The 21,843-nt window shown below is 42.2% G+C and overlaps 1 protein-coding gene across 2 annotated transcripts in view; it reads left to right on the top strand.

Moving 5' to 3' along the window:
• The window catches only part of TASP1 (taspase 1), a 241,449-nt gene extending 222,591 nt beyond the window's left edge, over nt 1–18,858 (top strand). Inside the window, exon 11 of one of the 2 annotated variants that reach the window (XM_061208372.1) lies at nt 18,071–18,858. In XM_061208372.1, the coding sequence (XP_061064355.1) occupies nt 18,071–18,163 (93 nt within the window). In that variant the 3' untranslated portion in view covers nt 18,164–18,858. The remainder of the gene's footprint in view (nt 1–18,070) is intronic. The other variant, XM_061208371.1, reaches the window with a different exon arrangement.
• Nucleotides 18,859–21,843: the final 2,985 nt, after the last annotated feature.

The following is a 21,843-nucleotide window of genomic DNA, read 5'->3' as shown; positions in this document are numbered from 1 at the left end:
ATGTTGTAAGAACTTATATTATTTTCTTAAGTAGGTGAGTAGTGATGGGAACTGAATCTACAGGTATGCAGTCAGTATACACGGAGGTACTAATGGCCCCGCAGGGCCCTGCACACATGGACATTCATTCCATAGATACGCCTTCTATGAGTGGCTCCCTGTTGAGGTTGAGGGTAGAACTTTGAGTCCAGATGGTTGTTTGGATACAACATTTTATCCCCACTCTCCCTCCTCCCCAGTAACCTGCAGATTTGAGCTCAAAAGCTGAATTCATCAGCAGATCAGCCTTTTTAAAAAAATTGAAAATGTTTACATAAAAAATTTGAACTTACATAAAATAGAAATTTTGAATAAAATTTTTATACAAGATTTAAATGTTTTAAGTTTTACGTAAAGGTACAATTTTCTTCCTCCTGGCTTGTTTTCTCTCATAAGAGTAGATTTGGCCACACTGGGACCCACTTCCTACATGGCCGTGATTAGTTGGACCCAAGTGGTAGCCACCCTGTTTGGTGGGGCCTGGACATTCCACTCTGACAGTCCTACACCTGGCCTGTTTCACTTACAGGCATCGGAGACTGACCCGTGTTGTAGATTTTGAATGCTAAGCAAAGTCTATCTGCTGGAATACATTTTTATTCCAGTACCATTCATTCAAATAATATAGTTTCTGTCTTCTTTAAAGCCTTCATCTTGGAGCGTCCATTCTGTCTAATCCTAAGGATTAAACTTCTTCTCTGATGATTATCATGTATGATTTTTATGTCTTATAAGTAAAGCAGTGCTGTAAATTGGTGAAACTTTAACATTTTAGTAATAACTAATTGAGACATTTGGATACGGTTGAGCTACTCTCTCTATTTGCATTCTTTTCAAATACTTCTGGATGCAATAAGTGGTACGTATGACGATTTACTTTTATGCTCTTGAGCTGTCATCACTGCACTGTACGTGTTTGGGCTACACCGTCTGCTGCAGTGTTGAAGGCATGAAAAGAAACTTAATTTAGAATGAGGGTTGTGTTAATGCTTCGCTATTAGGAGATGCTCAGGGTACTTGGAAACAGCTTTTTCTTCACTTGAAATAGAAAATTAATCGTATTTTGAATGTACCTCCTGTAACAGATGAAAACCCCAATAATCCCGATTTCTTCCATTGATAGGTTTTGTGGATATTATGGTAAAATTTTGAACAGTTAGAACCTGCTAACAGTTAGAACCTGCCCTGTTAAAAATGGAAGATCTTGGCAAAACAAGCTCTTACTAGGCAGTTAGTAATAAGCCCCAGTAGCCCCTGAATAAAACATGCTTCCAACCCAAATTTCTACAAACTTCCAAAGCCAGGTCAGACAGGAAGGACCTGGTCTTTAAGGTGATAACCTCTTAGGTACAACAAGTTCCTGAATCTAGCAATTTATGTTTTTGTTCAGTAGGCCATACTTGGGGCAAAAAAGAAATAAATATAATCTATAAGTTTGTCACCATCAAAGATGACAAAAATTCATTTCTTCGTAACCTCAGTTAATCAGTATTAGAGCTAATCAGGGATTTATTACAGTGATTAGTAATGATTAACTGGGAAGGAAGCCTTGATTCTTTGGCTTTGAGATTTTAGCTATTAGAAAAACTCAGTTTACTTAGGAGTACAGTTTTGATGAAACATAGCGGCTCATTTTTTAAAACGAAATATTTATTAAACAAATGCTATTGAGTGCCTATTATATTCAGGTACTTTCCTGGAAACATAATAGTGAACAAAAAAGCTAAGAATCTTTGTACTCCTGGCCTGACACACTAGTGGGGAAAATAATAACCAAGATAAATAAGGCATATAGTATGTCTGTGATAAGTGCTAAAAAGAAACGCGAAGCTGGCAAGGATTTTAGGAAGTACGAGGGTTCCGATGTTAGGCAGGTCTCACTGAGAAAGTGACATTTGAGTAAAGCCTTGGAAGATTTATGGGAGCAAGGTAAGAACGTCCCAGCATGGAGAACAGCAAGAGCAGAGGCCTTCAAGCAGGAGTGAGTGTTCCGGGTGTGACAGAGGGACAGTCAGAAGGCTGGTCTTAGTGGGACAGAGTAAGCCATGGGGGACCAGACCACGTGGGTTCTTACCGGTCACTGTTGGGATCTGGGCTCTTCCAAAGCCACTGGAGGGTAGTGAGCAGAGGAGTGACAATGTCTGGCTCACATTTGAAGAGGTGACTCCAGCTGCTGAAAGGGAGGCAGAGTGGACGGCTGTTGCCACCGTGAGTGACGATAATGAGTTCGACTAGAACGTTAGCTGGGCAGGCGGTGAGAGCCAGTTTGCTTCTGTGTCCATTTTAAGAGAGAGCCGACAGGAGCTGCCGATGGATTGGACAGAGGCACGGGGGAAAGAGAGAAGGCAGCAATGAGAATGGAGTTGCCATTTACCAGCGGGAGGAAGAAGGTGAGGAGGGAGGAAGCAGGCTTGAGGGGAAGTAGAAAGAACTCAGTTCTGGATGTGTTCATCTGGAGATGCCTGTTAGGCATTGAATGGAGATGGTCAGTGGGTGGTTGGATATATGTGTCAGGAGAGAGGACTAAGTTGAAGATGCATATTTGGGAATCTCAGCATATAAATGCTTTTTTAAAACTACAAGGCTAGATGTGATCACCAAGAGAGGGACCACAGCCAGGAGAAAAGATTTCTGAGGAATTGCTGTGTTGATAAGTCAGAGAGGTGAAGAACCCAACAAAGGAGACTGAGAAATGGCCGTAGAGGCTGGTGGAGAACCAGGGGAGGGTGGGGTCTTAGAAACCAAGGAGAGAAACTATTTCAAGGCCAAGAGAGTGATCAACTTTATCAGATCCTGTACTCTGGGCCCATGAAGTTAGGTCTGAGGACAGACCACTGGATTTAGCATTCGGAAGTCATTGCTTACCTTGTAAGAGCCGTTTCAGTGCAGCGGTCAAGGCAGAAACCTGAGTGGAGAGGGTTTAGAGAGAATGGAAGGAAAGAAGCTGCGGAAACAAGAATAGAAAAGTCTTTTAAAGAACGTTGCTGTAAATGGAAGCAAAGAAATGAAGTGGCAGCTGGAGGAGGAGGTAGTTCTGGAGAGTTATTATTCTTTCCTCTTTCTCCAGTGGAACCAGATGCTTCACTTTATGTCCAGAACACTGCACAGATAATTTTCTACAAAATGAATTGAGGAAAAATGGCCCAACTCTTGAGTCCTGGGGTACCCCAACATTTAGTGGCTGGGGAGGTGAGGAACTGAGGTCTCAGTATTAGAGTAAAAGAGAAGGGAGGTTTCATCACACTCTCTATAGGAGTTTGGGTGCAGCTGGCATTGAAGGACGGCATCCGTTGACTTTTGGGACAAGCTGGCTTACAGAGTCTGCAGGTTCCTTTACTGACGAGTGTCTGAACTTCACGTGCTCACGTGCCTGGCTGGCTCTAAGAAAAGTGGGCTGGGGCTGACATTTGACCAGGCTCCTTTTTTTCAGAGAGCCTCTCCCAGGACCAGCAGAAGCCAGCCTGGGAAGCTTTGCCCTCTCTCGTCTCAACACCTTAATAGTTCTTTGGTGTCGTGTGGGTCAGATCAATAAGAAGTCAGGAAGCAGATGGTTTTGACGAGGAGAACTTTCTTCAAAGAGTTTGTTGGCGGTTTTTATTTTTACCCCTCCCAAATTCCTCACTGACAGATCAACTGAAATTCTCAGGAAATAGTCCATTACACAAATAGTAGTTTCACTCTTTATGGTAGTTTCAACATTAGCCTTTCATTTCTTTTCAAATACAAGATGCTCTTTTCAAGCTATAGTAAAATCCGTGTTATCTGGCAGCTTACCAACCAGAAGACTGTTACTGACATTTTGGGTTTTCACTCAGTACAAATCATCTGGATGCTGAGGCTTCCCCACCAGGTTCTCCAAGAAGGGGCCACCTGGTTGTCTTTACCAAGGACATGGCAGCCCAGAGTTTACCGTTATAGGAGCGAAGGTAAACCCCCAGCCTCCATGCTGCACGTGGGCCTGCAGGGCTCGGCTAGATCTCCTCTTAGCTTCACACCTCTTGCTCCCATTAGCCCCTCAGAAAGAAATATCTGAAATATGAAGTTCCTTATGTAAGGTGGCACAGCTACCAAGAGGTGGAGCCAAGATTCAAGCCAGACAGTCTGAACTCCAGAACTAAAGCTTCTAAGCACGTAGTTGTCGGGAGAGGCCTAAGCTGGAGATGTTTATGTGGGAGTCTCAGCATATAAATACTTTTTATAAAACTACAGGACTGGATGAGATCACCAAGGAGTGACCACAGATGGGAGAAGAGGGGCCTGAGTCCCAGGTAACTCCCATGCATTTAGGGTAGGGATATGGGGTGGGGGGACCTGTAAAGGGGACTGGGAAATTGTGGCCATAGAGGTTGAGGAGAAACAGGTGACGGTGGGGTCCTGGAAACCAAGGAAAGGAGGCATTTCAAAGAGAAGATGGTGGTCGTCTTGATGCAACTGCTGGGTCCTGCACGGACAGTACAGCTATTTTGTTCATTCTTTTTTTTTGGCAGTGCTCAGGAGTGACGTGGGGACACAGCCATGCCTCCCAGAACGGGTCTTGAACAGTTAGAAAGGACATAGATTAATTTCTCAATAGATTATGTTGCTGCATTAAACACTCACTAAATCACTCTGCTGCATAATTAAGAAAATACAGAAAAATGACAGGGAGAAAAAAAAAATGTAATCCTGGCCCTGAATGAATCCTTCTGGAATGCAGTGAACTGCCCCACATTAACCACTGTTAACATTTTGATATAGTTCCTTCGGCTTCTGCAATTGTGATTTTTTTTTTTTTTTTACACAATTGTGATTGTTTGGACTACATGGAATGGCATATTCTGCTTTATTCTTTTTTAAAATCAATTTTTAATAGAAAGATAGTCATGTACCTCTTTGAACATTTGAGAAAAAGGGTAAAGAAAATTTTAGAAATCAGAGTAAAGACTATAAAAGGTCTCCACAGTCTCAGAATGCACCATTAACGTGATTGTGTCAGAGGTGTGTTTCCATGTTGTCTGTATGACACGTCTACTGTCCCTCTCACTGCCTGCCTCCCTCCTTATCCAAAAGATAGCCTAGGGACAGGCTTTGTTCCTGCAGAGATGGGGGTGCAAATCCTAGGGGCGAGGGTGGGGTGAAAATCCAGCCTCCTGGCCTCCACCCTCAGATACTCTGATGTACTGGGTCTAAGTAAATGGTCCTAACACCACTATCTAAGAGCTCCACTCTTAAGTTAGTCTGGGTCTAAAGAGAAGGTGATACAAGTCCTAGGACCAATTGGGATTTCAATTACTTGTTGGGGCTGTTTTAAAAAAAATCTATAACCTGAATTCTAGGAAAATTTACACATGTTGGGTTTTTGGAAAAAAATATGTAAACAGCATTTAGAGGGCCATTCTAACGCAAAACTATAAAGAATGTTAGAATCAGAAAGAACCCCCAATATAATTGAGTCGAATTTTTCATTTTTATCTACGAAGATGCTGAAGCCCAGAGATCTAGTGACCCCCAGTTCAGAGACTCTCCAGTCCGTCTGCAGCAGAGTTAAGGCTCAAACCCAGTTCTCTGAATCCCAGAATCATCCTGAAATTTTTTGGTAAAATGTGTGGCAGTAGCTTTTCTGAGCAAGCCCTATTTCACCCTGAAAAATAAAGTTGTGTCTCTTAACAGAGCCTGATTTAGAATCCTTCACGCTAAGGCTTTGTGGGAGTAAAGAGAGCCCTAAATTTGGGGTCCAAAAGCTTTCATTCAAGTCTCAGTTTTTCTACTTCCTCTGGGACCAAAAGCAAACCACATAACCATTCTGAGTCTGGCCTTTTTTCCACCTGAAAAATAGGTATAGTGTACCTCTGTCTACCTGAGAGGGTATTTTGAGGCGATCTCATCGATGCAAAGGCACTATGGAAACTAAAGCATTATGCAAATCTAGGGGCTTCCTATTTTTATTAAGATTTTACAAGGAACTAGTTTCACAAGGAACTGGCTTCCGCATCCTACAGAGACCTAATTGCCTTCAGAGCGAGATCCATGTGTGTTTCATTCTTCTGTCCCCTCATAATAAGTGCAGAATAAATATTTCTAAATAGCGGAGAGCTTTTATCACCTTTAGCAGAATGGAATATCCATGATAATTCTTCACGTAAGTGGTGATATAATAGGTACTGTGGGCTTTCCCTGTTTATGTGGATGCCTTCACAGGGCTTTTAAGATAAAAATAAGGGGCAGCGTTGTCTGATGTTGCCTCTGAAGTGTGGTGTCGTTGCGTGGTAAAAGAAGTAACAAAAGTTGCCGAGAGACTGGAACAACATACTGTTCTCATCAGACCGCATTTTCGTCTTATTTTAAGGCTCCTTGGACATGATATTTCTATGTGAGAACAGTAGAACTTTCCCTTTATGTAGACTTGTTTCAGGACTAACAACGAAATCTGCCATAATGCTGTCTTTGTGCTTTGTTCACTTTTGCCAATGGTCTTTTATGGCATCCTTGTTCTAAATGTGGAAAACAAGGTAGGGGCGACATGGAGTAAAATAACTAACATATGGCATTAATTTTTCAATCTGTTGATATTTCTGATTTGTTGGGTTGAACTTGGGAATTACATCTTCACATTGCTCTGGCCCATTTATTACTTTCAGTTTAAGACAATGATGGGATAGAAGTAAAACGCTTGTTTTTAGACTCATTCACAGTGTATGCAAAAGCTAAAGGAAGTCAGTGTCAGAGAAGGTTAAACTTTGCGAGGCTCCTCTAGAGACCGTCTAACCCAGAGTCCTCGTTTTACAGCTCTGAGATTTTCACTGATTTGCCTGATATCACACAGGCTAAGGAAGTGAGCACCCAGATCTTTTGACCTGTAGTTAAATGGGGTTTTATTCTATAAAATATACACATTATTCTGGATTATATTAAGCAGGTTCATGTGAAACTGTCAACTAGTTGAGTACATCTGCTTTCAGGATGAAGTCTGAGACCAAACTCTATTTTTAGAGCAGTAAACTACATTCCAAGCTTTAATGCTGCACACAAAGAATGCTCAGAATATTCTTATTCACAAGTTGTGTCTCCTTGAAAGACAGCTCTTGAAAGCAATGGGGAGGGAACTTCTGGGAAAAGGATGGGGGTTGGGGATAGTGTCTCGGGACTCAAGTCATTAAGGAAAAAAAAAGCCCATAGTAGAAACAAAGCAATAAAAACCAACCAGACACACTTCCTCAGCAATCCTCTCTGGAATTGGTCATTTAAGGTCTATCACGTTTGTGCCAGTAAAAGAAAGCAGAGAGTGACTATTGTCACACCAGGTAAGAATTCACTATGTAAGGGCACAAGGTGTGCTCAGCCAACGTGCCACCTCCAGCACCAACTCTACACACCCCGAGTAGCGCAGTGATGATGCAGAAGACAAGCTGAGCCTGCAGCTAAATGGATCTGTATTCTACAAAATATACACATCATTCTGGGTTGTTTTAAGGAAGTTCATGTGACACTGTTAATGGATTGAAAAATATAAGTTACCTAGGACTCAACAATTTGAAAAATAAGGCAGAATTAACAAGAGAAGGGAAAATGGTAGGGAAAGGAATATCTGTCTCTTCGGATATTCATGGTAAGTTGTAAGATTGAGTGTGAGACACTCTTGTCCCGCTCTCCAGGAGGGAAATTGCCCTGCAAACAAGGTAGCCCTCCTGCTTTCCATATTCCTCTGAGTGCTGAATTCTGCAGTTTCATTCATGCAGCAGGACGCAGCAGACCCGCCAGGCACGCAGCCCACACCTGACCGCTGTCGAGTTGCTGCTGCCCCCGACCATCTCTCTCTGAGAGAGGATAATGTGCATGTAGTTGTTGAGATGAATGAACAGATAATGTCACATCATATTATTTCTACATTTTGTGTCCGTCTTGGGAAATACATAGACTTTTATTTTCAGAGTTTTAAGGTTCACAATTTCAGTGTCACTTTGAGTGTTTGATTTATACAAATCTCTTCAAAAATTTATAACAGACTTACAAGCTATAATCAAAAACTACAAAACATAAAACTAAGAACTATAAAATGTCTAATTTGCTGTTTGCTCTCTTTCATTTCCTAAATCCTCATTAAAGAAAACAAAATCCTCTATTGGCTTAGCAAATATACAGAGCCCCTTCCATGGGCCAAGCCATCTTTTAGGTAATGAGGGAACAGCAATGAACAGATAAAACTCCTCGCCCTTGTGGAGCTTTTGTCCCAGTGGAGGAGACAGGCAATGAATGGGATAAAGGAGCAAAATGGATGGCTGGTTAGATATGGTAAGGACATAGGGAACGTTGAGGCAGAGAGGGTGGTAGTGAAATTCAGGTGAGTGGCCAGTGTAAACCTTCCCCAAAAGGCGGCTTTTGAGTAAAGATCTGGCAGAAATGAGCAAGTGAGCCACCTGGGCATTGGATGGAAGAGCTTTCTGGGCAGTGAGAACAGCACATGTAATGGCCTTGAGGCGGGAATGTGCTGTGTGGTTGAGGAACAGCGAGGAGGCCAAGTGGAGACGGAGAGGAATGAGCCAAAGGAAGGGCAGGAGGATTTCAGCCAGAGAACGAATGCAGCCCACAACATATGGGGCATTGTCGGGTTTTACTCTGTATCTATTATGGACTGAATTCTGTCCCCACCAAATTCTTATCTTAAAGCCCTAACCCCCACTGTGATTATATTTGGAGATGGGGCCTTTAAAGAGGTGATTATGGTCAAATGAAGTCATAAGGACAGGGCCCTAATCCAATAGGACGTCTTTATAAGAAGAAATGCCAGGGATTTGCACACACAGAGAACAGGCCATGTGACGACACTGGGGGAAGACAGCCATCTGTGAGCCACACAGAGAGGCCTCAGAAGAAACCAGCCCTACTGATGCCTTGATCTTGGACTTCCAGCCTCCAGAACTGTGGGAAAATAATTTTGTTATGGAAACCCTAGCAGACTAATATGCTGTGCTAACCCTCGATTATCTTTGAGAAGAGAACTTTCTGCTAAAGAGTAAAACTGATCTTGAGCAAACTTAACTAGTTTAACTGACAACAATACTCATTTTGTGTCAGCCCAAAAGGAGCTACTCATCCTGCAGGTACTATATTTGACTTAAAACAGGAGAGCCTACAAATTAGTCATCAGAAACACAGCTAGCAAGTCAGTCCAGCCAGTTTTTTTCATAGTGGCAGTTTAAAAGCAGCTCTCAGAATTCTTTTATTTTTGTCTTTTAAACATAGAAGAGTTCGCCTTTGGCTGGTGTGAATGAAGAAGATGCTGTACCTTCTTCTTCCATCCCTATTTTTTCCCCAAAGTGTGCTCCCTCTGTAATCTCTTACCATCTTCCTTCAAACAAAACTGCCTTCTTAACATCACAAAAAATGATGAGGGGAAAGCATTTGGCTGCTTTTGGAGGTTTATTATTCTGAACCCTGAAAAGGAAGAAAAAGAATCAAGTGTTTATCCTTCCTTTCTTATATGCACTTTATTGTGGAATACCAAAAAGTTGAGAAAGTTCTTTATAGAAGAATTCCAGCTATTAACGTATTGACAGTGATAGAATTAGGAAACCACCCGTTGGTAACTCTTGAAATAATGGAGTCTAGGCAATGATTATCAGTGGCTGCTAAAACTGTTGGAGAAGCTGATTGCGAGGTTGACAGGCAAGGAGACAGGAAACACAGCTTAAATTTGTCTCCCCATCTGGGGTTCAGTCAAAGTTTTATGAGTTAGGGGAGGAGGATTGGTGTGCAGAAGCACTGGTGGGGCAGGATTTTATTTTTATTTATTTATTTTTTCACATCTTTACTGGAGTATAATTGCTTTACAATGGTGTGTTAGTTTCTGCTGTATAACAAAGTGAATTAGCTATACATATACATATATCCCCATATCCCCTCCCTCTTGCGTCTCCCTCCCACCCTCCCTATCCCACCCCTCTAGGTCATCACAAAGCATCGAGCTGGTCTCCCTGTGCTATGCAGCAGCCTCCCACTAGCCATCCATTTTACATTTGGTAGTTACGTCAATGCTACTCTCTCACTTCGTCCCAGCTTCCCCTTCCGGTGGGGCAGGTTTTGATTGGAGGGCTTTGGAGCCTGGCCATTTATGGTAAGGTGTGGTAGATGGGCTTCAGCACTGGACCTTCCTGGACAGCAGACCCTTTGCTTCTGAAAGGGCCCTGGAGTTCAGGTTCAGGTCAGGCCCTGGTCCTTGGAGGGGTGGGGGGAACAGCTTTGGTTCCAGGTTGTTTGAGGTCCAGATCTCCTCTACGTGCTTCTGCTGCATGACTTGAGGTTTTGTTCTGTTGTCTCTGAAAAACAACTCAGTATCTTGTTAGAAATAGGATAGGCCCAGTCTGGGACTGATTCTATGGTTACAAAACCATCAGGCAAAGGTTGATGGGAGGATCGGGCTGCCACCATCTGAACCCAATGGACCAATAATAGTAACCGCACTGAAAGATGATCACAGATGTTAGGGCCATCTGAGCACACAGCATAGGCAGAACACAGCCCCACCAGTGGGAAGTTGTTGCCGAAAATGCCCTTCTAAAGAAGGTAGCTGCGACTTTACTCTGGTGAGGGAATGCAAGGGTTGCCAGATTTTTCAAGAGCATCTAGAAATCAAGATGCTTGTATGCAATTTCCCCATTTTAAAATATTTTCTATTAATATTATTAGAAGTTGGAAACACTGTGTGGCTCAAACCAAGCAAACTTGTCAGCTCTCCCTTACTCAGGCCCAACACTGCCCTCCAGTCCTATTTGCCGTCCAGTGCCATGGCCTCCGGAGAGCCTGCCCCACCTCCTTGATCCACATCCATGCTCGCTCTCTCTTGACTTCATTAGCATTTGTGGTTGGGTATCTGTGATACTGTGATTTAGCATAAGAAGTACATATTTGTTCTTCTTCCAGGGTTCCTGACTCACAGCTCCCCAAACCCTTGGAATTTCCCAAGTGATAATAGCAATAAGAACATCTTTTGTTATAATATTTGTTCTCTAGTCCTCAGTTTCTGAAATCATTTCAGAGCCGTAAAGGTGAAATGGGTATCTTGTTACTCATAGCAAGCCCCTTTCAAGCACACCTGGGTTTATTTTAATGAGGTGACTTTTGGAAAACCCTAAGGTAACCTGAGCTTGGGGTCTAGTTACCAGGGGAAACAACCGTGTGACTAGAGGGTTGGAAATTTCAGCCCCACTCCCTGACCTATGGGGAGGGGAGAGGGACTAGGGATTGAGTTCAGTCACCAATGACCACTAATGTAGTCAATCATACCTATGTAACAACACCTCCATAAAAATCCCCCGAAACACAAGGTTCAGAGGGCTTCTGAGATGGTGAACGTGTGGAGATTTGGGGAGTGGTGCCTTCAGAGAAGTCATGGAAGCTCCAAGCCTCTTCCTACCTTCCTTGCCTATGCATCTCTTCTCTATCTGGCTGTTTCTAAATTATATCCTTTTACAATAATGTAAACTGTTTTCCTGAATTTCGTGAGCTGCTCTAGCAAATTAATCAAACCTGAGGAGGGGGTGGTGGGAACCTCTCATTTATAGCCAATTTATAGCCATGGGCCAGAAGTGCAGGTGACAGCCTGAACTTGGGATCGGTATCTGGCATGGTGGGGAGACAGTCTTGTGGGACTGAGCTCTTGACCTGTGGGCTCTATCTCCTGGTAGATGGTGTCAGGACTGAGTTAAATTGTAGGACACCCAATCAGTACCCGCAGAGTTAATTGCTTGGTAGTGTTGGAAAACACACATTGGAGTGTTATACCCTCTGAGTGTATGGTCACGTGCCTTTGTTAATGGTTTTCTAGTCATCTCATATGGCCTTACTTGTCTTCCCAACAACATGACATGTTCTTAGAAGGTAATTTGACAGTATTCGACCACTTTGGTTTTCTCTGTAGCATCCAGGCATGCTGAGCTGATTGTTTTTGAGCCATCGAAGATTAATGATACAGCAAGCAGGTATATACAAAGCCCTTAGTAGTCAGTAAATACTCAGCAATTGTTAATTATTGTATCAGTGAGAGCAAAACAGCAGCATCAAAAATATTGGCCTAAAAATGTCCATTTTCTTCAACCTTACCTTTTAGCATGCAGCTAATTTTTCATTAAAATATCTCTTTCTATATTTGAAGACTATCAAACATTTCAAATAGAATTACCCAATTCCGGGACATCAAATAATGTGTAATAGATATTGTGCTGCATAATGTTTTGTGCTATGGCTATGTGTCTGTTTGAATAATAAGAATCTGATGTGTTGACACGTGCTCTCATTGCATGCAGCCTGTCAACCTGATGACAAATGCTCTTACAGTAAGTCCCCTACATATGAATGAGTTCTGTTCCGAGAGCGAGTTCGTAAAGTCCACCTTGTTCTTAAGTCCAACAAAGTTAGCCTAGGTACCCAACTAACACAATCGGCTAGATAGTACTGTACTATAATAGGTTTATAATACTTTTCACACAAATAACATAAAAAAACACAAAAAATAAAGAAAACATTTTTAATCTTACAGTATGGTACATTGAAAAGTACAGTAGTACAGTACAACAGCTGGCATACAGGGGCTGGCATCGAGTGAACAGGCAAGAAGAGTTACTGACTGGAGGAGGGAGAGGAGGTGGGAGATGGTAGAGCTGAAGGATCGTCAGCAATAGGAGATGGAGGGCAAGCTGCAATTTCACCCACGCCTGACGTTGATGGCACAGGTTCTGCTTCCTTGCTGGATTCAATTCTACCTACCCTCTTGCAAAAACGATCCAGTGATGTCTGGGTAGTAGCTCTTTTTTTCTTGTCATAGAAGACACAGAGGCACTGGATTGCATTCTGAACGGCTGCTGCAGCCTTCTTGTACCATTCTACGTTCGGGTCCTGTGCCTCAAAAACTAACAGTGCCTCCTCAAATAAAGAAAATCCCCTTGCCATTTCCTGCATTGTGTATCTCTTTGGTTCGCCAGAAGCATTGCCACCAAACAACAGAGTTAGCCTATCCTTTGCTGCTTTATAGCTTGGCATCAACTTTTCCTCCTTACTGATGTAACTTTGGTCTGGCATCCTCTTGCAGTACAGTCCTGTCTCATCCACATTAAAAACCTGCTCAGGTAGATACATGCCTTCATCAATAATTTCTCGAAGCGTTTCAGGAAATTCCCAGGCAGCTACCAGGCAGCTACCGTATATGCACTTGCTGCCTCGCCACTTACTTTTACGTTGTGAAGGTTGGCTCTAGCCTTGAACCGATGAAACCAGCCATGGTTGGCATTAAAAGATGCGCCCTCTGATTCTTCACCATGTTTCTTCTTCAAGTCTTCATAAAGGCTTTTGGCTTTCTCTTGAATCAACATTAAGCTGAGCGGGACTCAACACTGATGCTGATCCTGCATCCACACACTGAGAAGTTTCTCCATCTCCTCCATCACTTTTCCACGCTTCTTCAATATTATTGTTGACATCATCGGCACAGCAGACTTCACATATTCCATGATCTTGTCCTCATTCTTCAGAATCGTGCCGATGGTTGAATGATTCATGTTATAAGAATGAGCGACGTCTACCATCTTTTCGCCTCGCTCCACTCTCAATTATTTTCACTTTTGTTTCCATTGTTATCGCTTGACGCTTCTTAGCAGTACAAGCTACATCACCGCTGCTTTTACACTTGCTTCTGGACATCCTGGGCTTGAAATAAAGATACTATACTACAGTACTCTATACAGTACTGTACAGTAAAGTACACAAAAACACAACCACTTGTAGAGGATGCACGCATGTGACAATGTACGCCAGACGCATGAACTAACTTATGTGATTACATGCGAACAGACGTTCGCATCTTTGAAAGTTCACAACTTGAAGGTTCATATGTAGGGGACTTACTGTATAGCTATTTTAGAGGTGGGGTCCCGAGAAGTTAAGTAACCAGCAGAGGTTACATAGCTAGTAAGTGCGGAGGCCTGGATGGAATCATTGTTAAAGATAACTCCAGCTGCTGTAACAAGCAAACCCCAGAATATATGTGTATTGTTGTTCAAACACAATAAGAAGCATGTTTCTCATTCACATAAAATACAAATTGGGGTTTCTGATTGGCAGAGGGCTCTTATCCAAATTATGATTCAGGGTCCCAAGCTCCTTACATCACCTAGGCCTCAGGTCATCAGAGAAAGCGCATGGAGAATGGTTTGTAAGATTTTCTGCCGGGCCTGGTAGTGGCACACATCACTTCATGTGCTATTTCTCATTAGTTCCAAATTCCAATAAAAGTACACTGCTACTTAAATGGTTTTAAAGACACCTTGTTAAGGTCTTATGCTTGTAGGACACCCTAGAGTCTGCACAGTCCTTACACACCCAATATAAAATACTTTATTGCACTTTTAAATGCTGGCATACAAGTTCATCGTAGACAGTGGTGAACTGTCCACAGACATTTTTAGGCTCAAGGAATTCAAACCCACTTCTCCAAAAGAACTTTTAGAGATAAACACTCATGTAAAATATTCTCTTAAACAGCCCCCACTGTTTATAATATGATTTGATGCTCCATTGAAATTTCCACAGAAAGCTTCAAATACATCTTGGCTCAAACTTTTTCAGGCCAATGTTACTTATTTTCCGATGAGTCAGAAGACCATGTTGATTGATGAAACTGGTGAAGTGTTGACATACATTTGGATGGTTAACCATTCTATTCCCCTCAACACCAAAATCATGCCAGTGTGTTTTGTAATTGCAAAATCCCCCTTGACTAGATGATAATTTAGGGAAGCAGTAATCCTGAGAAGTTAATCTTAACAACTTGTTTGTCTGGTTGAGCATTTCTGTCTTATGTAAACAGCTCAATTTATACAAATCTCAATGTATTTTTGAAGTATTTTGCCCATGTACCCTTAATAAATATCTCAAGACCTTTGTCATCTTTTCCAGTTCTTTTTTCTTTTCCTTCCTAACTCTCCTTGACACTTTGTGGTTTAGCTCAGTTTATTTAGATGTTTTTCTGTCATAAACTTGGTGGGGATAGGAGTGTTAGAGGTAAGTTTGGATTGGCCATCTGTGTTTTTGTAAATCTCAGAGGATTGCTATCAAGTCCCCTGGTCTGTGGGACAGCAGTTTCTTCTTTCTAGTCCTGGGTGTTTTTCATGCTCAGCAGAAAAATCAGTTGCTTTAAGACTGACATCCCCCTGGTCAAGTTGCAGGCTGTCTGCTTGGACATATGGTCGCTCTTTGATCTTTTAACAATTAATTTATTCTCTGTTGCCTCTGGTGCCTGGACCACCAGGCCTGCCAGGAAGTCTCATTGTATTCTCTCTGAATCTCTGGGAAACGTGAGGATGGAGTTTCCTGTGAGCTTCACTTTTAGGGACAGATATCTTAAGTAACCTGATTGGAAATTTTCAACCTATGTGTGAACAGAACCTGGTGTTACTGTTTCTCCATTGGGGTCTGCATGGATTCATTCCTAGCTAACCCCTTCTGTTAATGCCATCTTATAGAATACAGTTCTGGACCAGGAAGAAAATGGTCATTTCTGCTTTCTTCTTTTTTTTTTTTAATTGTGCTAAAATATACATAACATAAAATTTACTATTTTAACCATTTTGGGTGTACTATGCAGTGGCATTTAGTACATTCACATTGTTGTGCAACCATCACCACCATCCATCTCCAGAACTTTTCACCTTCTCAAACTGAGACTGTGTGCCTATTAAGTAATGACTCCATAATTCTACCTACGCCCAGCCCGTGGCAACCACCATTCTGCTTCCTGTCCTGTGAATTTGACTTCTAGGTACCTCATATAAGTGGAATCATGCAATATTTGTCTTTTTGTGTCTGGCTTATTTCATTGAGCTTAGTATCTTCAAAGTTGATCCATGTTGTACCATGTGTCAGAATGTCATTTCTTTTTAAAGCTGAATAATATACCACTGTATGTATAGACCATGTTTTGTTTATTTCTCTGTTGATGGACTTTTGGGTTGCTTCTACTTTTTGGCTATTGTGAATAATGCTGCTATGAGCATTGTGTACAAATATATGAGTCCCTGCTTTTACTTGTTTTGGGTATATACCCTGAAGTGGAATTGTTGGATCGTATGATAATTCTATGTTTAATTTTTTGAGGAACCACCATATTGTTTTCCACATTCTTGATCCCTGTCCTGTCCTAGCCTTGTGACTGTTTCGTGGCTGAGGAGGGTGAGATGAGAGATGAGATAGACTAAGGGGCTTCTCCTCTCTCAGGGATTGTCTTTGTTTAGAACTTTTTTTTTTTAATCCGATGAATGATGCCTGAGGAAAAAATTCTTTGACCTCATGTTGATGAATCCCTGAAAGAATAAAAGGGCCCCATCAACACTGAGCCCTGGGAGTTGTGGATCTGAGCGTTTTGTGCCTGATGTGACAAGGGCTGCTGGGTAGCAGAATCAAACAACACGTTCTCTTCAAACTTCTCCTGCTAGGTTAATAAGACATCACAAGAAATGAAAGATCCACAAGTGTGTCTTACTGTGGACTTCTCGGGTATAATATATCCATACTTATAAGATGTAATAAGATGTACTAAACAGCCTTCAGATGCAATAACAATGCCAGATTCTGGGACAGGGTGCCCAGAGGCGTGAGCCTGGCGACGAAACTCAGTGATACTCACCTCCCAGGAGATGCCACATGGACTGCCTTGCCCAGCTCTCCACCCCAAAGTTGACGGGCCTCCCTCCTGGAGGTTACAGGTGGCTTCCTGCCTTGCGCACAGAAACACTAAGTACCCAGAGAACATTTTCTGTTCTCCAGAGCTTTCCAAATTGCTGACTTATGTCAGCTCCTCTAATGGGAATTGTGCAGTGAGACCCGAGAACAGTACCCACCGTCAAACTAAAACCAGGTAGCTTACCTGTTGCTCCATCTAAAGCATATGCTTGCTTTATTTTTGGTTGCGTGAGAGGATGTCAGACCCACCCCAGGCTTGGCCACCTCACCAGCTGCATCCAGCAAGTTCGCTCTGGGACTTGAACTCCCTTGGGTTCAGTCCTCAGGAAAAGCTTGTGTGGAGAAGCAGAATCAGAGAGGATTACCTGAAGGATATACAGTCTCTCTGTTCTTCTTAGAAACTCCGACATTTATCTATCCCCGGATTAAGCCAGATCATCAAAAAAAGGAATTCCTGGCTGACGTGGTTCTGACCCCTTGTGGAAGAGCTTTTCCTGCTGGCCTCCTTTGAGTGATGCTGTAATGCTCAGCCCTACAAAACTCCTTGTTATACAACCGCTGTCTTCACTCATCCACTATACACGGTACCTGCTGTGGGTGAAGCCCTACAAGAGGAATGGCTCCTTGGACTCTGTGCCGGGAACGGTTTTCTCCTTTGAGCGGTTGTTTTGTGTGATCCCGTTATACCATGTGGACCCCTGTCTGGTTTTGGCCACTGGGAAGCTCTGAGACAGGGCAGCAGTCTGCCTCCAGCACGGGGACAGAACTCAGGCTAGATTTTGTGTCTTAACTCACGCCTGTCTTTAACTCATTTTTGTAAGTTCTTATTTTTCTTTTTTTTTCATTGCCTCATTTACTTGAGGTTGTTGAGTGATCTGATTTTTGTAAGCTATTTAAATCCTTTAAGGAGTAAATTGAGGGAATAAACATGAATCGGGTATTCTTAGTTGCTTTGAATGTTTAGAGGACAAAATGTATATCAACTGGTAGTTTTCAGGTAACTGGAATATGCTCAATACAGTTGGCCTTAAAACCACTCTTGTTCTGAGTGTGAGTAAACTATAAGCTCTGTGCTCCTGGGGGCCTGGGCTGTCCCGGTCTCTATCTCCAGCTACCAGTGCTGTTTGGCAGGTAGTAGGTACTCAGTTAATATCCCCTGAGATTTGGACAAACAGGATCTGTCTGCACCTGAGTTACCTGCCAGCACAGCCTGTAGATGCTCAGAAGCAAAGAGAAGCCAAGATGCTCTGGTGTTTTCTCCGCCTTTGTCGCACGTCAGGGCGACACAGCTGGCACCTCTAACAGTCTTCCGTCTCTTCCTCTGCAGACTCACATTTCCAGACTCCCTCCTGGTGCGGTAGCCGGACAGTCCGTGGCGATTGAAGGTGGGGTCTGCCGCCTGGAGAGCCCAGTGAGCTGAACCTTCAGGCTGAACACAGAGCATCTGAGCGGCATTTCAGAACCCGAGCTTCGCAGGGTTTTAACCGAAGTTGGATGTTTTATCTCCCTCGTTTTATAATTCCTGTCGCAGCCTCGTGCATCGCTCGCGACACTAGTGCTGCTGTAGTTAGCGCTTGGTGACACGTGCGTCTTGGGCAGATGAGCGGGACTCTGTGTGTGTGTGTGTGTGTGTGCGCGTGTGCGTGCGCCCGTGCGCACGCGCAGTGCATATGCTTGCTTCTCCTTCGATGAAATAGAAACTCCTCCTTATTGTGTAACCTCAGACCAGGAATGATTAAATCATCTTCCCAAAATGTGTGCTTTAACTGTTTACAAGTAAAACCTAAAGTTGCAGGAAATATTGTTGATTTCACAAAGAGGTACCAACTGTCTTTGATATAACGTGTCGGAACTGCAGAGTAAATCTACTTGTTGAAATGACTGACAGTGGCCATGCTCCATTTGATAACAGTGCTAGTAACAAAGTGTTTTTATTTGTTAGCCAGTTTAAGTGGATCCTATGGTAACTTAAACTGTTGTTCTCATCCCTCATGTGGGGCATTTTTCTTTAACAAAGAATGGTTTCAGTGAAACAATCTAGCAGAGAATTAAGGTCAGAACCTTTTTAAGTAATAGTCTTATTGATAAGGTTTGTACTTCTTTCCTCAAGCTTTTCTAAGCTTAAATACTGCATAGCTTCGAGCTGTGTGTACTATATTATGAAAGAATATGTAAAGAGAACATACAGTAATGCACAGTCCTTAATTTGTGTATAATGGAATGTTATTTACAATGTAACACTGTAAATAAGAAAGCAAAATTTATGGGAAAATTCAATATTATCTTTGTTTCTTGTTTAAATATATTTTTAAGATAAAGGCACAAAAATAAAAGAAACATATTACTGGGTATAGTGTGTGACTCCTCTTCTCAGACTAATAAATTATCTTTTGAATCATAGATTGGAGAGCCATTTTTTGTTTGTAAAGTTACTTCTTCCGGAAATCATACCTTTATGCCTCTTGCTGTGGTTCTGAGTATTCAAAATTCAGTTTCATCTCTATGTAATTAGGCTGGACACCAGCAAGATGAAAGATGAACTTAGTACACGATTGAATGGTCAATACAGAAGTCCCTAAAATTTTCATTGTATTTTGATAAAAAATAACCAAGGGAAGGAATAAGAACACTTTGCTTTGAGAAATGCAGTGGCATTCAGTGGCAGCTGAAAAGTCAATGGTTTCAGTTGATAAATTGCTTCTAAATGTTATGTTTAGTGATTCTGGAGCCACATAAGAAAACCAAGACTTTCCTTTTGATTTTACATGTAAGAAGTAGCTATTAAAAACATACTAAAGATAGACTCGCTCAGGGGGATGAAGTTCCCTGCACCATATAATCATGGCTCTGGGCAGTAACTGATAAAGCCCCAGATGAAATTATACACTTGACATCGATGTATGGGCAAATTATAAAGGAAAGACAACCAAAATGGAGTGGGTGTAAATATGAATGCTTTGGGAGTTGCTGACTTATATTCCTCGTACAGGCAATTACATTTGTCTCGCTGTGTTCTCGTAGACAGGTTGGTGCCGTGGTATCTGTTTCTCATTCTTAATGAGGCTGAGAACTTAGTAAGAGATGGGCTGGCTGGTGGGGAGCCTTTGGCTTCAAAAGCTTTCAAAGACCTGTTACCTGTTGGCAGGGTTTTTTCAGGAACTGGATTGGATCACATAAAACTATCAGGACACTTTGGAGTCTGAAAATCATCTGACCTATTTCACCAGGAATGCCATTTCTTTCATCTCCTTTTGACTTTATTCTGTTCATATTTAAAAGTTTGGGCTTGTTAAACACCCCTTTTATGAAGAGATTAAAATGGTCAGTATAAAAGAACACAGCCCCTCCAAAAACAGTTTGTTAGGACTTTAGTCTCCAATTTCTAATTTTTTTTTTTTTTTTAATTTAAGGAATATTATGAAACCAGGAGGAAAAAAAAGTCGAAGGGTCATGGAGGCAAGAAATCTTAATTATAAGATCAGATGTTAAAGAAGAGATACTGGAACCAGAAGGTATTGACAGATATAAAATCAACTTCGTTTCACACAAAAGTAAGAAAGATAGAAACAGATAAGAATGTAACCTCATTCCCTAGCCTGGCCTGTATCACCAAGACTCTGAAGCTGTGTCTGAAGATGCCCACTTTTAATGTGGATGATCCTAACTATAGGCCTGTATTCTATTTCATTTTAAGGCCTGAGCGTTGGATGTTTGGTTCTCTTGGGTACAGTTAAGCCTGGCCTGGATTCCTCAAGGCTGTCGCTGTGATCCTGCTCTGAGTTTGGAAACAGGGGTGTCTTCCGCACTTGGTGAGGAGGCGGAGGGTGTGTACTCTACCGTAAGGAGTCCCTGTGCTGACTGACAGGTGTGGCAGCCTTGTCTGGGCTCTGTCCTCGCTTGTCACCTCTGCCACCTCTCCCTGCTTCCTGTGTGTCTGCCTGTGACGGGCCCTTTCTTAGCGTCTAAATGCCTCTTCTAAATGTGAACTTGAACGCAGATGCCAATGTCTGTTAGAACTGTGTATGAAGAATGTATAAACAAACCCCTGATGCTAGTCTGAGATGCTTGTCTGTGAGCAAAATGGATGAGTTTCAGTTTATAGACGTGAGGACATCTCTTTTGGTTGCTCAAAAGCCTTTTGTGCCGAATTCTTCATCTTCTCCCATGTTTGAGAGTGGTGATGTTCACACCAGTTACCTGAAATAAGTAAGGTTACTCTGTTGTAACAGATGGAGGGTGTGAGGGAAGGAAGAAAGGAAGATTTAGAAAAGTGCTGGAACTATTCTCATATCTTGAAATTATATTTAATTATTGTGAATTTTAAAAAATCTGGTCATGGTTATAAAAGCAATCCATTCTTATTACAAAAACTTAGAAAATAAAGAAAAGCAAGAAAAAATTTAACTCATAACCCCACTTCCCTAGAGACGACAGTTATTAACACTTTAGCTTGTAACCTTTAGCGTCTATTCTTTTTTTTTTTCTTTTTTGGCCAAGTCGCGAGGCTTGTGGGATCTTAGTTCCCCGACCAGGGATCAAACTCATGCCCCCTGCAATGGAAGCGTGGAGTCTAAACCACTGGACCACCAGGGAATTCCCTTAGCTTCTATTCTTAAAGACTCTTCTCATATATAAATTTTCTGTGCTTTTAACACAAAAATGGGATTGTATTGAACCCCCAAGTGGGGTTATATAACCTTCAGTTTTCACTTAATAATGTCATGGAAAGCTGTCCAAACCTATAGGGTTACACATACCTCATTTACTGCTTCCCCATACAATGCTGGTTTAGCTAATTCATATATGAATATGAATACATATATTTTATCCTAAAACTTTTATAAACTGATCACAGTTCTGACTGTACATTTTCAGCATCCATTCTCTGAGGCCACAGGTCCATGCAATGAGCACTGAGGTAAGGTCTTAGCCAACTCAGCAGGTGTCCTGGAACAGGTCACTGTCATTGCCCATGGATCTTCTGTTTCACAGAGCCCCAGACAACTTTTACAGGCTCACATCTGCACCTCTGTGCCCGAGGACTTTCTCTGGAACCGTGGAAAGCTGCTCTGTCCCCCTGCACGCAGCGGGCCAGAAGTC

This window comes from Eubalaena glacialis, chromosome 13 (assembly GCF_028564815.1).
Source record: "Eubalaena glacialis isolate mEubGla1 chromosome 13, mEubGla1.1.hap2.+ XY, whole genome shotgun sequence".
Taxonomy (NCBI): domain Eukaryota; kingdom Metazoa; phylum Chordata; class Mammalia; order Artiodactyla; family Balaenidae; genus Eubalaena; species Eubalaena glacialis.
Note: the sequence above shows the minus strand (reverse complement) of the source record. Positions and strands in the feature narration are given on the sequence as shown.